Source organism: Sebastes umbrosus, chromosome 7 (assembly GCF_015220745.1).
Source record: "Sebastes umbrosus isolate fSebUmb1 chromosome 7, fSebUmb1.pri, whole genome shotgun sequence".
Taxonomy (NCBI): domain Eukaryota; kingdom Metazoa; phylum Chordata; class Actinopteri; order Perciformes; family Sebastidae; genus Sebastes; species Sebastes umbrosus.
The window spans coordinates 27,616,796-27,634,408 of NC_051275.1; the positions used below are offsets into that span (position 1 = coordinate 27,616,796).

At 40.2% G+C, this 17,613-nt stretch overlaps 1 protein-coding gene across 1 annotated transcript in view; it reads left to right on the forward strand.

Moving 5' to 3' along the window:
* The first annotated feature begins 5,112 nt into the window (after window positions 1-5,112).
* The window catches only part of ssh2a (slingshot protein phosphatase 2a), a 39,772-nt gene continuing 27,271 nt past the window's right edge, over window positions 5,113-17,613 (forward strand). The window contains exons 1-2 of the mRNA XM_037775225.1: window positions 5,113-5,347; window positions 9,500-9,543. Coding sequence (XP_037631153.1) covers window positions 5,285-5,347; window positions 9,500-9,543 — 107 coding nt within the window. The 5' untranslated portion in view covers window positions 5,113-5,284. The remainder of the gene's footprint in view (window positions 5,348-9,499; window positions 9,544-17,613) is intronic.

Sequence of the window (17,613 nt, forward strand, 5' to 3'; positions counted from 1 at the left end):
TTTTTTCTGACAGAAAAAATCCTGGCATTTACCTCTCTAACTTGCACCGTCTGTCCTCTCCCTGTCTCTCCATTTTTTTCCCTCTACCCAGCCTCTCTGCTGATCCCCTGATACTGCCGCTGCCTCTGAAGAACAGGAAATGAAACTCTTTTTTCCCTCCGATCTGTCGCTCCCACCCTTTATCACACAGAACCCTTGCTTCCCAGCAATGGCTGTCTCTCACTCCCCTAATGAACTCATTTTGCACGAACGGTGAATACCATCTTATCTCTGCAGAGTAGGCCCTCTTCTCTCTCTGACACCCTCTCTCTCTCTCTTTTCTCCATTGCTCGCTTCACCTGCCTTCTTAGTTCATATAATTGTTGCCAAGATACACTGAGTGGTCCTTGATCTGTTGTCTTCTCATTACAGGTGAGGAGATGAGAAAGACGAGGAGAGAGAAATGATGTTTATTGTAACTGACATGCATTGGCTCCATTATTCAAGTATTATGAAAGTGTGTGTGTGTCCAATATGATGTTTTTATGTCATGTCAAATGACATTAGAAGAAAACAGAACAACACTGAGATGATACTGAGTGAGTGGATAGATTTATCTATATGTTTTTTTGAGGCTGCAGAGTTGACAGAGTTGTCTATCGACCTCTAGTTGTTTCCTGCAGGTGAAATCTATTCATTGTCTTTCTTGGCTTAAGTGGCTCAAAATGACTCATTAACAGTATCCACATTTAATTTTCTCACTCGGGATACAGTAAAAGATCTGCAGAGATGAGAGGGATCAGCTACAGCAGCGAAGAAGGCTTCAATAAGATGAGATGAAGGTTCATGTGAAGGCCCCAGAAACTGAAGGAAGAGGTGATTACTGTTTCTGTGATAAATACAGACTCTTAAGGATACAGAGCAATGATACAAGGTGCTAAAAGAAAGTGACAGAAATGATGAACGGGCTTGAGAAGTGCATAACATATGTTTTTTTTTGCATGTTTAAGACCATTAAAGGATAACTACACCCTCAAATTCTGCTAGAGGTCTCTCTCCCCGCCTATTTAAAAATGCAACAGAGGAGTGAGTGAACAATGTGATCATGTTGGTTGTTACGCATTGGTTATCTTAAAAGACCAGTGTGTACCATTCACGGGGGATCTATTGGCAGAAATGGTTAATTAAAAATGATGTTTTCATTTATATATTATCATTTATAACCGCCTGAAGCTAAGAGTTATGTTTTCATTACCTTAGAATTAGACATTTATTTCTACATAGGGAGCGGGTCCTCTCCACGGAGCCGGCCGCCATGTTTCTACAGTCGCCCTGAATGGACAAACTAAACTCTGTTAACTTATACTGCTCGTGCCAGAGTCAATAACATTTCTCGCTGCCGTCCGCCGCCACTCTACGCACTGGCTCTGCTCCAAATGACCTACAACTGGCTCTAGAGAGCGTTCTCGCATCAGCCACTGTAGTTCTTCTACGCGTTTGGCAACATCGGAGAGGCTTCAAATGGTTGCAATCTGCAACAACACCACTAGATGGCGCTAGATCCTACACACTGGACCTTAGAAGGGCATTAAAGTCACTCCATATATTCCTGTCTGAACACCTCACCTCAGCTGTGATTTATGAAACACTGCTTCCTACTCGCCACATAAAAACAAATATTTGTTGGCATAGAAGTTTCAAAAGAATCGCAGAGCCGGGCAAAAGAAACAAATCAAACAAATAACATCTCATGTGCTATAATAACCAGTATTTGATTCTTCCATCTGCCATTAAGAGCATTTTAACTCAAGATCCCAGTCTCCAGAGTAAGCTGATTTTTTTAATGTGGTCATATCCCCCCCTGTTGGTTTTAAGGAGTATCATGTCATTAGAATCAGAGGAGCTTGTTGTGATGAAAGATGACCACTAGAGGGAGTGAAGGTCCATAAGAGAGGAGGAGAGTTGAGAGGGCTCAGGGTGTGGACTCAAGATGCAGAGGGGAGACAGTAATCTAAGCGATGACATCATCATTTATTGACATGTATTCTGCTGTCTTTGGTAAAAACAGACTAGAATCAGTGAAAAACATTGAATGGGTGTATAACATGCCAGTGAATCAATTACAAACTTACTGTACATTTAAAGACAACAGGGATGTTGTAAAGAGTTTTCTTTTTTATTGTGCATTTATTTGATAATTGCTCACATTAAACTGAAGTGGGCAAAATGACACCTGTCTATTGCTTTTATTCTTTTACTCGCCACACATACACACACTGGTCTAGAGCTGCAATGATTCATTCATTTTTTAAGAAAAAAAAGTCAAAATTCTCTGATTCCAGCTTCTTAAATGTGAATATTTTCTGGTTTCTTTACTCCTCTATGACAGTAAACTGAATATATTTGAATTGTGGACAAAACAAGACATTTGAGGATGTAATCTTTGGCTTCGGGAAACACTGATCGTCATTTTTCACCATTTTATAGACTAAACAACTAATCAATTAATCAAGAAAATAATCGTTAGATGCCGCCCTACACTGGTCTGTAATGCAATCTCTTGTGGATAGCTGAGCTTTAAGGAGGATTGTCTTTAGTCCCACTGTCTCTGTCTTGACACTACGGCTCCTGAATCATCCTCTACTCTAATCCTAATCTTGTTTGCTCCCACACACTCTCTTTCTCAGTCGCTCCCTGCCTGTTGTGGCTACCTGTTATGTCCGCAGAGGATCTATTGTTTCTCTCTTCCTCTTTTTGACCTCTCCATGACTCTCTCTTCAGCTGCTCTTTAGTCATCCACCTTGTTCTAGTAAAATGTGGTTTGGATATTGTGTTATCAGCCAAGAAGGCAGACATGTGAGCTCTACCTACTGCTGAAATGTTATGCATGCAAAATACACAGTTGGTCTCCACTTTAGTAAAGCCGGGATATAACCCCTACAATCGAAAACAAATAGAATAGATTCATATGCACAGCTGCTCCCTCACACACGTATATGGCCTTATCGGTTACACCCAAGAGGGGTCTGTCATCAATCATCCTGTCACTCCTTTATTTGCAATCATTTATATCATGTGCATGCTCAATTTTTTATTTTTATCACTCCATCTTCCACCCTGTTTCCTTTCCATTCTTCCATGCAGTCGCTGTTTTTTTCACCACTTTAATGCCTCCTAATCAGTTTCTGTTTTGTCTTTTGCTTCTCCTGTTTTTATCACAAGCTTCTTGGATGATCAATGAAAAGGAAATCGAGAGAAACGATGGAGGAGGGGATGAATGCTGAGAAGGACAGGGAGAGGAGGAGAAGGAGGAGGCGCTGACCCAGATAATGCAATGAAGTGAATCAAAATGAGCCTCCTATCCTCACACACATCCACACCTCTCCATCCCAACAACATTTGCTCTTTCAATAAAAAGCAGGGGACCATGACAAGTCAAGGGAAATGTGTTTTTTATGATTTAACACTTAACATCAAGATTTTCAAGGCTCCCTTGAGATATTGGTGCTGTGTATCTCCTCCCATCTTTCACCTCTTCTCCACCTCAGGAACCCTCTTCTGACTTTGACCATCCTCCTCCACACACACACACACACACACACACACCTCCGCCTTGCTTTCACACCCCTACCCCCACACCTCATCTCCCAGGAGAGGTGGGATAACGGAAAAACATGGAAGCACGGAGATGTAAGGTCAGGTCTTCTCCTGCATCAGAAAGATACACACTAATGCATTATTCATGATGCTATATATCACCTATCTAATACCTCAGTCTACACACACACATATGAAGATAGATTTCTACTATAGTAGCATCACCTATAGTATTGATCCATATTATTTGCAGTTTAATTGATCAATTGGTAGTGACCTTTGCATGAATGGGGGGTGTGTATTCATTATGCAGCCAGCAGCAAACCCTTTTTGACAGCTGGTTGCTACTGCGCATGCGCAAGACACTGGCAAAGGCAGCTGTTAAGCCAACCGGTAGAAAGCTATCAGATCTGTCAAAATAAAAGACGAGAATTGTCAGCTTTAAAAGACAGCATGAATTATTGACGACAGAGGCCTGTAAACAAAATAACAAAATATAACAGCGCATTAATGTGAATGCTATTGAAGTATTAACCCTCAAATAGGTTATTTAAAAATGCTTTTTTTTTTTGTTAATTCAGGGGTCAGCAACCTTTACTATCAAAAGAGCCATTTTTGGCCATAAAATAAATTAATAATTCTGTCTGGAGCCACAAAACATCTGAGCATTGTGATAAAGGTAACACTGTTTATAGTCTAAGTATATAGTATATAAGTCTAATGCAGTGAGGGCCAAAGAGCAAATGTACTACGGAGTATTAGGGCCACATTGAGGGAAAAACATCTGAGATTTCCAGAATAAAGTCGTAATATTACGAAAAAAAAGTTGTAACTTTACGAGAAAAAAAGCTGTAATATTACGAGAATAAAGTTGTAACTTTATGAGAAAAAAAGCTCCAATATTACAAGAATAAAGTCATAACTTAACGAGAGAAAAAAATTGTAATATTACGAGAATAAAGTCGTAACTTTACAAGAAAAAAAGCTCCAATATTTCGAGAATAAAGTCATAACTTAACGAAAAAAAAGTCGTAATATTATGAAAATAAAGTCATAACTTAACGAGAAAAAAGTCGTAATATTACGAGAATAAAGTCATAACTTAACGAGAAAAAAAGTCGTAATATTACGAGAAAAAAGTCGTAACTTTACGAGAAAAAAAGTCGTAATATTACAAGAATGAAGTCATAACTTTACGAGAAAAAAAGTCGTAATATTACGAGAAAAAAGTCGTAACTTTACGAGAAAAAAGTCGTAATATTACGAGAACAAAGTCAGAAGTTTATGAGAAAAAAAGAAAATAACACGAAAAATTACTACTTTGTAATATTATGACTTTATTCTCTAAATCTCAGATTGATTTTTTTTCCTCAATGTGACTACATCGTACCGTTAGACCTACAAAAATGATAAATAAAAATGAAAATGCAAAAAAAAACCATGTTGCTGACACCTGAGTTAATTCAACACTTCCTGACTACAAAGTTTTATTTTGAAGAATGAAACCGGATATGAGTCATGATTCTGTGTAGCTTGACCTTACAGGAGGCAGCTAAGCAACGGCCGGAGGAATAACATCCAGAGCTCCACAGACTGTAGTTCAACAGACTGTAGTTCAACAGACTGTAGTTCCTGCCCCCAGAATAATGCCTGGTGTCCCGGTACTCCACTCTCCGAGGTGACCGAGGTCTGAGCAGCAGCAGCCGGGATGGCGCTGGTCACCGTCCAGCGGTCCCCGACGCCGAGCACCACCTCCAGCCCCTCTGTGTCGGTAAGTATCCCGGAATGGGGTTCACATTTTGGGCTCAAGACTGCCTCAGTTTCCACTGCTTATGTACATGGGTGGCTAACTTAGCTGTTAGCATCACACTGTAACCTAAAAGTAGCCTCTCAGTTAAAACAAATAAAAAACTATTAATAACAATTTATTGCAGTATCAAAGGATAAATGTAAAAAACAGAAGTAGAGGAGTAAATAAAAGGCAGAGTGTGAGTTACATCTATTATGTGTTGTTGTTTAGTTCAAGTTCAAGTTTGTCTTCCAAGCTTTGCCCAAAGTTAACCTCAGTTTCATATTAAAGGTCCCATATTATGCTCATTTTCAGGTTCATATTTTTTTTTTATGTTTCTACTAGAACATGTTAACATGCTGTATTGTTAAAAACACATTATTTTCCTCATACTGTTGGCCTGAATATGCCTGTATTCACCCTCTCTGTCTGAAAACGCTCCGTTTTAGCGCATTTTGACGGAATTGTGACGAGATTGCAACAGAATTGCGTTGCTAGGCAGCAGCTTGGGTCCATGTGTACTTCCTATCAGCTAATGACATTCACATACACTGCAACCAAGGCCTATATAAAGGATGCTAGGTCACGCGTCATATCTCCGGGGGTATAGCACATAGCGCAGTAAAATATCGCTTGGAGTTGAGCCAATCGCAACGCACGACCACAGCTTCAGTTACACTGCGCATGTGTCATACCCCATACCCCAAGACCCATGTCCGCCCGTGACCCAGCCTCCTTTCCATAGGCCTTGACTGCAACCAGGAATAAACTGAGACATGTTTAGGATGTTTACGTTTAAATCTGTATAAAGGGTCTAAATGTTGCATATTTGTGACATCACAAATGTGCAGAAATCCTGTCAGCTTGTTTCAAATGCAGAATTTCTGAATATGGGCTGTGTGTATTTCCCTGTGGATTGAGCGTTTCGATACTTTCACAGTATTTATATAGGACTTAAGCCTGCTTTATAATAAAAATGTCATGAAAATTTAACTTTTTTATAATATGGGAACCTTTAAAGTGTCAAGTTTTTGCAAACTAACCATAACTTAGCTAGATAATGTTAGCAGTTAGAGCTCGTTTGTACTCACTTCTTCCCCCAGGAACCCAAAGTATTATCAAAGGACTAAACCGTCTTTTAATTAGCAGTAAAACTATTCATTGGTTGATGTTTATACCGTGATTATGCACCTAGAATATGCTGCCTTCTGTGTCTAAATTGCCAGTCATGTCATGCACCACATCCACAAATTGACCACTATTATCACTGGTTAGTGGAGTGACAGTGAATAGCCTGGAAAGCAGGTTAGTGTGACAGGCCTGTCAGACCCTGTTGGACGCAGTGGGACTGTCCTCTTGATCCCCTCAGACACTTTGAGGCTTCCCACGTCTGGCTTCAGGCTCTTGACCCAGACCAAGGCATGGTGATGTTGTGGCTGCCATATAGATAAGACCAATGCCATCACCCAGGAATATGAATAGAAATTGGCCTCAGTGATATTTGTAGGGGCTGATGTTAGCTAGTTTGTCAGACTGCCTTCTTAAGCGATGCATCTCGTGGCTGAAGATAATGACCATTGGTAGAGAAGTCAAGTCAATTTTATTTGTATAGCCCAAAATCACAAATCTGCGACACCCTCTGTCCTTTACAGTGTGACCCTCTCATCGGAAAAACTCAACAGGGAAAAATAAATCTCAGGAAGAGCAACAGAGGAGGGATCCCTCTTCCAGGACGGACAGACGTGCAATAGATGTCATGTGTACAGAGTAACAACATAATGAAAATACAACATAGACAATCCATAAAACAAAATATAAAGGATACATATAATGTGAAACATATGAAGAGCAGCTTCCAGGCAACATGAACACAACGTGACAGGAGTTCAGCCACATGCAGCTCAACCTAACCTTAACCTCAGTGTTTTGCAGAGGCTGTGTTCCAGGTGTGAAGGCCAGTTTGATGGAGAATCACATGGGACAGCCATGCAAATTATGGGGAATGGATTAGGAAAATCCCCAGCAGAGAGATGGTCAGAAAACATCAACAGCTGGAAAATGTTTTAGAACTAGTGGCGGAAAGGACATTTGAGAAAAGCCTTAGGAATACAACATGAAGTATTTACATAACCTAAAAACATCATTAGGCTGGCCTATAGAGGCAGAAGAGGTTGCGCCGCCTCTATTCTTTGTTTTACTGCTTATTTACTATAAAAAGCCAACTACTGTAGTAATAATAACAATTATATTTATATAGCACTTGTCAAACTCAAGTGCAAAGTGCTCTCCAGATTAAAAGATTTACAGAATAAAAATGTAAACATCAGAATCCCAACTAAGTCCCCCTCAATATGACATACAAAAATTAGGAACATGAGATTGCATAAAGCAGCACTGAGCCCATACATAAAATGGAGGTGCACGTGCAAAATAAGAAAAATGCCCCAAAAAAAATAACATGACGTTATGTGGGTTGGTTTTCCTTCTGTCCTTCCCAATGTTTTGAGTCACCAACCGCCACTGAATAGGTCAATTATTAAATGTCTGTGCCTGATCAAAGAAATAGCACAAAATGAACGTGTATTATGATTTAAGCTGAATTTATAATTCTGAGACCCTGCAGTGAGGGTTTGTAGCTCTGAGGCAGTGAAAGGGTCCCAGGCTGAGGTTACCAGCTGCTTGTCATGAGACCCGTTCCTGATGGGACGCAGCCATGTGAGCGCTCTTGTGAGATGTCTGATGCTGAGAGGGGCAATAGGGGGCTGGGAAAGGGATAGCAAAGAGCAGTGTTAATGTAGGAAGGAGCTGGGAATGAGCTCCAAAAAGAAAGATTACGAGAGGCACAGCTGGAATCGTCACCTCAACACATCTGTGATAGGCTTTTTCCAGTGTGCTGCCTCCTAAAATATCAGGGTGTTGGCAAATTAAACACAGATTTCATATTATTGACCCATCAATTAATACAGCTTGCATTTTTCCTTCAGCACAGTGAGGAATAGCCACCATACAGTGGTAGTATAATCTGCCTAGCAGCACACCAAATCCCCTCTTCTCATTGGCTATAAGACCACTCCCTACACATCTGTGCAGTGGCACGGTAACCATGGAGATCAGCCTGTACATTACATCCCAGTCATGGCTGGGCTTATTATGGTATGTCGTTTTAATCACGTATTGGAAGTATACAGCCCCTACATTCTTCAGCAATGTGTGTGTGAGTGCTTTGCAGTGGCGTAATGGTATACTGGTATCACATTTGCCTTTGAAATCTGCTGAGTTAGGCGTTTTGTCAGGTGTGTGTGTGTGTGTGTGTGCAGGAAGCATTTGAGTCAATGCATTGGACTCCTATTTCTCCTGTGTCACCATATTTTGCCTTGAAGGCAGGCTGTTAGGCTGCTGATGCAGAGAGCATCATTCAGCCAGCTGCCCCTCTGGGCCTAATCGGACACAGGAATAGATGAAAACTCCATCCTTCCTCCTCAAGCTTCTGCACCTCCTGACCTCTCCACCTAATCTTCCTCATCACTCATCGTGTATCATCATCATTCATCAGCACCAGCATTAGCGTCTTCATTATTGTTCAGCATCCAATGTCTGTGTCCATCCATACTGTATGTATCTGGGGTTTTTGTGTGCGTGGGTTTGCCTGTGTAGTAGCCAGGATTGACAGATTGATGCCAAAGAGAAAGTTCCCTGAGTTTTGTGAGGGATTACCGAAACAGGCTGGGATTAAAATTGTGTGTGTGTATGGCGGACTGTGCTGGTTGCAGTGGTGGGGGGAGGATGATTGCATTTTGGAAAAAGAGAGACAGAGAGGGGAGGGCATGGACAGTCTGTTTCAGCCCTTATCCCCGGTCCCTGCTCTGAGCCTCAGTTAAAATACCACCCTGGCCCTGCCTTGTAACTGAAGTCACAGATGAAAGGCTTGACGTAGCCTCCCTAGCCGCCAGCCTATTTAGCACTCTTTTAATGCAAGGTTAATTGAGTCTGACTCAGTTTGTGATGCAAATGGCCTCCCAAGTCTCTTTGATCAATGTGATAGCGTATGTCCTTTCTGAAATGTTAGCAGGACTGATGTGAAATGACGCAGGCATTGAATATTCATACTTATTTCCCGTCTGTCTCTCCCTCTAGGAGTCGGGCAGTGGTGAGGATGACCGTCGCTCCCAGCCCAGGAGGTGAGACCACATCCTGTTTTGTCATACTCTGTCTCCAGTTTCCTGGAATAACTCTGTTTTTTTCACACACTGACATTCAATAGAAACTGTAAATTGAGACTCAGGCCACTAGGGGGAGACGGCGCTTCAGATTTACAGCGTTTCTTCAATTACTGAACCACATTTTCTGTTACAGTTCTTAAAACATTAATGCAGATGTTGCAGATGATTTTATACAGTGCACAACAGGGCTGCACGATTATGGCCGTAATGATAATCACGATTATTCTTCACAATTATTCATTGATTTTAGGGACAAAATATTTTTATTGCACTTTCACATTTAAACAAACAGAACACTGCTTTTACTTCCAAGTTTTGCTATAATCCTGATAATGTACAAATCTTTGATTTAAAATAAGACTGATCCTTATTCACAGTGCATCTCCCAGATTAAAAATAAAATCGTACCAAAATAAGACTTAAAATAAGGTTCTTCTTCACCTGAATTCAGTGCATTTTTGTTTTGCCCATAAAACATACAGTATATTACTCTTCTACTCTGGATTGCAGCCGTAACATTCAGGGAAGTTTTTTACAGCAGCGGCATGACAGCTCCCCAAAAGTGAAGCCAAAACATCTCGATCGCACCCTGGTAGCTGGTTGTTACTTTAGGAAGTGTCTGATTTGATATGCAGCGGGGTTTGCTTTGAGCGGAGCAAGAATTCTAAACGTCAATATCGCAGGCAATCATGTTCATTTAATTATGATCGAGATTAATATTTGATTATTTGTGCAACCCTAGTGCACAATATTTAATTTGATCTGCAAATGCCAACTTATATGTCGAAATAAAACCAGTTTATCAATGCCACCAAAATGAAAATACCCTTTATCTTTGCTTAAACCAAGACTGTAACTTATAAAAGGAGTTGTTTCCCATTAGTGAGTAATATCTATTAAAACTCCTGTCATACAAACACAGTTGTTAACAAAAAGTCTATATTCAATAAATTCATTGTCATTTTCTACTACTTACTAGGGCTGGGTGATATGGAGAAAATCAAATATCAAAATATTTTTGACCAAATACCTCTATATTAATATTGCAACGATATTGTAAAGTTGACTATTGGTGCTTTCACTAAATATTTACACAATGAGATTTTTGATATTCATCAGTAATGTGGATATAATGACTAAGTGGATAAGGGCAAATAATAGAGCAGCTAGAACAGTCTGTTAAGTTCAGACAATTACATCACTTTACTGTAGTGCAGTGTTCAATAAGCACCTTACAACAGTTTCGTATGAAGGAGCTATTATAGCTTTGTTTAGTAAAGGCAGTCTCAATACAACTAATTCATGTCATTTAGGAACTAATTTACACATTTGTGTGTATTGCCCTTCAAATACACAGTACATTTCGCTCAGTGGTTTCAGAGTACTTATTGTCATTTGAGGATTGGGCCCTGTGGCACCGGCAATGGTTTTTAAATAGTTTTGTTTAATAGTTTTTTCATGCTGCAAACAAATGATGCCTTTGTGAGTACATTTGTCAATATTTGGTCAGTCCACTGACGTCAAAGGCTGGGGTTGATTTGCATGATTCTGCCTGGTGGTTGTGGCTGAGTAGGTAATTTGCTTTTGATGTTTGTATCTCATAAAAGACAAGGACGTCACCAATGTTATTGTCCTTTTGTTTAGATAACTCAGGTGGCTTTATGCTGTATCATGGGCTAAGGCCCTCTACAGAATTTGAATGAAATTCATAGACTTTACACAGGACAAGCTGTACACATGTGCTTTATGTTGGTGTGAGTGTTTGACTTAGTTTTAAACCGGCTACTACTAAACATAGGAACTTTATCCTCACTGTGATGAAGTGTCTTATCACTTTAAATTAGGGCAGTCAGCGTTAACGCAAATTCCTTTCAACATAACTTTAAGGCATTAACGCAACTTGCGATTTTTGACGAGGAAAAACTGGCATGGCCATATCCAAAGGTGTCCCTTGAGCTGTGACCTCAAGATATGTGAATGAAAATGTGTTCTATGGGTACCCACGAGTCTCCCCTTTACAGACATGCCCACTTTATGATAATCACATGCAGTTTGGGGCAAGTCATAGTCGAGTCAGCACACTGACACACTCACAGCTGTTGTTGCCTGTTGATCTTGAGTTTGCCATGTTATGATTTGAACATATTTTTTATGCTAAATGCAGTACCTATACACTTGCATAAAACAAGCATATTTGCTCGCTCCCATGTTGATAGGAGTAATAAATACTTGTCAAATCTCCATTTAAGGTACATTTTGAACAGATACAAAATGTGAATAATTTGCAATTAATCATGATTAACTATGGACAATCATGCAATTAATCGTGACTAAATATTTTAATCGATTGACAGCCCTACTCTAAATGCTATCTCTACATTACAGTCTGTCCGTGGCGATGGTAGCACACAATCGTTAAACAGGGAGTGGAGCATCAGCGTCTATACAGCGTTTCCATCTTTAATGGACTTTATAAGGGACTTTTGTGGACTAATCTAAGCTCTTAGTGCAATCTAAACAGTCTTTACCATTTGACTGATTTTTATCACTTATATTTTTAAGTTACCACTTGCTATTACTGTCTGTACAGTTTAATATAGCAGGTAATGAGACACTGCAGTTATATGCAGATATACTCCTACAGTGCAGCTGAGCCTAAGACAGACATTTCATATCTTGCTCTGTGAGGCCAGCACAGACTCAACGACTGGTCAGATTGAAACGTTGCCATCCTGTCTGGAGACTGTGGACACCAGATACGGGGTCAAATTGAATGCTCAGAAAAAACTATGATGTTGGTCAGAAACCTGCATGTAACAACAGATAAAGGCAGATTTCAGGCAGTGTTGTCTCAACTTTGAGCGTTGTTGCTACGATGCAGGGCAGGGTTCCACGTTGTCGGGATGAGATTCAACTTCTTTATTGCATCATTTTCTTTTTCTTCACCCCTGCGCTTTGGCTGTTGCTCAGGATCACTCTCAAATTTCATTCATGCGTGTCTTGGATCGAGCCCAGCGAGACCTTGCCTGGCAAAATCAAATGGATCTGAAAAAAGCCGGTCAGGCTCCCGCTGGTCTGGAGTTGTTAGGAGGGCCAAAGTGTCTAGTCCTGAGCTCATTCACACAGCAGGATAATGTGCACTAACTATCAGGCTAAAGGAACGTTCATTCTGCATATATGCTTTGGCTAACAAAGCCATAATATTAGTGAGGTGAATCTTGGCAGCATCTTGAGCCAATTAGCATCTACAAATGAGTCATAGCACAATGAAGAATATCTTTTTGGACGTCTTATGTCTTACGTATGTTAGGTAAGGTTACTATTTTGAACCCTCTGGTGGAACAAAGACAAATTAGGTATTGGACGATGTACGATTATGTCTGTTTTGGCAAGACAGGCTCCTGTACATCCCCAGTGGGCTACCTGTGGGTCCAAAAAGTGAAGCCAATGCTGAAGTGCCTTAAACTTGCATTCTTTCTAATATCCAACAGGTGGCGACTCCTCTGGTTGCAAAAAGAAGTCTGATTTTATAGAAGTCAATGAGAAAATGAGCCTACTTCTCACTTGATGTATTACCTAAGTAAACATTGTAAACATGAGTTTATGTTCTCAATTGCTAGTTTCAAGTCTTCTTCAATACAGCATGATGTTCATTTAGTAGATTATGGTCCCATTTAGAGTGAAATAGACCATAAAGCAGGGTATGCTTTAGGGCGTGGCTACCTCGTGATTGACAGGTTGCTACTATGGCGTTGTCTGGTCTGGTAGTTGTCCATGTCTTTTAACTCTTTCACTGTGTTTTCAGCTCATGAAAGTTACTTGTAACATTTTGGTTGTCTAATAAGGTCTTATTCAGTGTTCGGTTGTACTTAGCTCCACCCTCTCGTGTCACTTCTGGTTGCAAAAAACAAGATGGCGACTGCCAAAAACCAATATGGTGACGGACAAAATCATAGATGGCGATGGCCAAAATGCCGAACTCAAGGCTTAAAAATGGCAGTCCACAAACCAATGGGTGATGTCACGCTTCTTTTATACGCTGATCCAAGTTCTCCAGTGTGATGAAGTTCGTTGCATCCTCCTGCAGCTTCAAAATTCCCTTCTCTTTTTCTTTGATGAATTCTTGCTGCTCTTGTTTTCGCTGCAAAGCAGTTTCTACCCGCTGGCGTTCAGCTTCTTCATTTTCCTTCTGGACCCTCAACACCCTGAGTTTGAGCAAGCGGAGGTTCTCCTGGTCGTTGAAGGCCACACGTGACGACCTCTTCTTATATAACGTCCATGGTCTGAAAGCATGACCTCATTGGCAGCGGTGATAATATTTGAAACCCCATATACACCATATGATAATAATTTCAGTTCATGATTGCAGCTGGCCCAAGATAAGCCAAGGGCCTCTTGTGGAGCACCTATAGTGCATGAAATGAGTGGAGTTTAACCCAAAGTTGAACATACTAGACAATATTTTATGCTATGTCACACATATATGAAAATTGAAACTTGGTGATGTCACTCCTGCAAACCTTTAACACACCCCAATAATGCCAAGAAGGACATGTGGTCCCAATTATCTGTTAGGTAATACAACAAAGCAGCAGCAGCAGCTGGTGAAGTCATACCCAGGGATGCGTGCACACACACACACACACACACACACACACACACACACACATACACACACACATATAGAGCTTATTCCCCATATGCCTAACATCATTATAGTCCTGTTTTACCATTTACCTAGCTCGCCATTTGCTCAACATTAGCACAAATCCACACAGACATGCAGAGTGCAGCCAAGGGCCTTGCTGAGTGACCCCTAATGTGTATTACATAAGACTTGAAGTCCAATTAAGTCCACCACACCCTACATATGGATTCAAGTAGCAGCACGGGCCAATATGTCGTATAAGAGCCACTAAGACTGAGGGCAGCTTTTGCAGTGCAGTAATATTTTCACTCTGTCTTGATTTCTCGCTTTTCTCCAGAGTCTTTGTTTCTTTTCTCTTACAGTTATTCAGTTCACTACTCACACCCGGTATCTCTCCCTCCTATTCCCCCTTTCTGTCTGTCAACGTCTCTTTCATAGAGACACACACACAAGCAGCTCTCTACTCTGTACTCCCCTGCACCACACCAATGAAGAATAACGTTACTGCAGGGCACTAATGAACCTCTGCCTCACACTGATGCCTCAGGACACTGACTGTCAAGGAAAGTGTCAGAGAAACATTTTTTTCTATCTAGAGTTACGAAACTAGCATTTGAAGGTTTTGTTCTTCTATCTTTAAGGGGAGAAACTACAGGTGAGTAGGGTAAACAATTTAACTAACAGATATCACCATGAAACTTCCCCAGTTGATTACTTACATTAGCGCAATTATTTTACGCTTAAATACGCCAATGAGGCATTATCTTATTAAATATGTACTAATTTGCATACATTTCCAGAACAGAAATCTGGACACTGGATAAAGCCAGGTTAAAAATGATTGTTTCATTTTGTTGACATATTAGTGTCAAAGGTTTTTACAGAGGGAATTTTTGGATATCTCTTTTTATCACTCCATAAATCAGAGTATATTGCCATTAAAAAAAATCTATTTTTGCCATGTTTTTAGGAATAAAATGTTGTATAAATCAGGTTATGAATGATATATGAACAAACCCCTCTGTTAAGACCTTCAGAATATAGATAGTAATGAAAGTGGAAAGTTTGGTGTATGTAAGTGCTACTGAAGTGGAGATTTCTGGCTCAGAGAGAGAAAAAACACATTTTGAGAAAACGGCCTTTAAAGATATGGATTGTAAAATTCCATACATTTTGAAGACACTACAGGTGAATAGGGAAAAAAATAACTAATAGTTATCAACATGAAATTTCCCCAGTTGATTACTTACACTAAGACAATCATGTTTGTATTACAAGTTTTCGGATATTTTATGTTTAAATATGGAAAAAGGCAATATTTATAAGTAACTTTTGGTGAATTTAGGGGAAATCTACAGACACAAATAGACAAAGTAGTAAAATAAACACCTAAATGTGTATTTTTGATGTTTACTATCCACTTCCAAACCAGACAGGTTATGGAAGCAAATTAGCCCATAACCAGTGCATGAAAAACAATGTTTTGCCTGTGGTGTTTCATCTTAATTGGTTGGCAAATTGGTGAAAACGGCTGATGAACTTTGTTCGGCTGTTGCTGCTGATCAAATGAGTTGCTTCCTATCCTTCTTGTGACTGTCTGCCGTGATATCATGTGATGTGGCGCGGCGGTCAAAGGTTGCAGCATCACAAGACTGAAACTATATTGTTAAAGTACACCTGCAATGAATGACCCACTTGAAATGTCAGTGACAGTACTTCCTCACTTTCAGTTCTCTTCTCTGTTTGGTTTGCAGAGTGTCTTTATGACGGTAGCGGTGTGTCAGTGTGTTGTATCTACTGTGGTCAAAAGCTGTCTGTAAATGAGAAAAGCCTGTGAGAAGAATGAAGGGTGGCATTTAGTTGTTCTCTTTCTGACCTTATCTGTCCATTGTGTTATATGCTATAGAGCATTTTCTTTTACAGAATGCAGTACAGGTCATTTGAGCTGAGGTCTCTGTTATAGTGTAAGCTGTTTGTTTGTTTGGGATAAAATCTATTCATAGAATCTATTTTGGTGCCAAGAGGAACTACTCTGTGATAAATGACGTGAGCTATTTTAATAACAACACACTAACCTAGTTGTACAGTACATTCTGACACTGATCAGAATAATTTCTTCCTGCATTGTTCACTATGCATTTTATTGACACATGCATAAGCTCCGAGCCAGAAATACACAAGCAGGGCAGGTTCACCAGGCCAAGAATTTCATGAACCCGCTATTAGAAGAACAAGAAGGGCAAGGTGCAGTAGCGAACGCCAAGCCGAGGGCACCATCTGTGTTCAATGTTTGAGCACCATCTCCTCATGTGGAGACATGCCTCTTTAAGTTTATAGGTTGCTCTGTTATTTACACACAACAGTGGATACCACACCTGCCTCCTGGCCTCCTACAGTTAAACATGAACATAACATACTGTACTGCCTGTCCTAGATTAGTGACATGCAGAGTTCATCGTTAATGTTCTTTTTTTCACGTGCCAGGTCAGGCAAGTGGGTCATAAATCTACTTGCCCGAAATCAATTTTTACAGTTGTGGCCGGAGGCATTATCTTTTCAGGTTGTCCGTTCGTCGGTACGTCCGTCCAGTCCATTTTTGAGAACACGATATCCCAGGAACACCTTGATGGAAGTTCTTCAAATTTGGCACAAAGGATGAACTGATTAGATTTTGCTGACCATAACTCAAGAGTTGATATGCTAATATGACAATTTTACACAAACGTCTAATAGGATAAAATGATGAAGTGATGACATTCAGACATGGATGTAAACTGCACCTTGACTGGTTGGCGGAGGCATACAACCGCGAGACGGCAATTCTAGTATTTATTATTGGTTTCAAATATCAACAAAAACTTAAGTTAATTGTCATGTTTTATCCGCCTTCCTCTCAAACTCGCGGCAATCTTCGCAATGCATAGTTGAAGTTTCACCCACATCCTCTAACGCCACCCAACTAAACTCCTGTTTCCAGGATAATTGAAATGCTCGCTTGCAATTCAGATAATAATCTTTGTCTATACCCGCTGCCATTTTCTTGCGAGTGCCTGATGGGTGCTGTACATGTGCAACCCTCAACAGAGATGAGAAGGAAGTGAGATGGCTCAAGTTTCAAGTTTGGTTTATATATAGAGCACATTTAAAAACACCAAAGTTGACCAAAGTGCGGTACAGTGGTAAAATAACAATACAATATACTGTATAAGAAAGCTCACTCCTTAGCCACTTCCATCATCATCTGTGGAAAAAAACATTGTGTTTAATTCTTTTTTACCACTTATCCAATCAGCTAAGAGAGCCTTCTTGCCGGTTGGAGACGTGTAACCATAGTAACCCGTGCCAACCTCGTGACCAAAACAATGATTTGTGAGAATCAA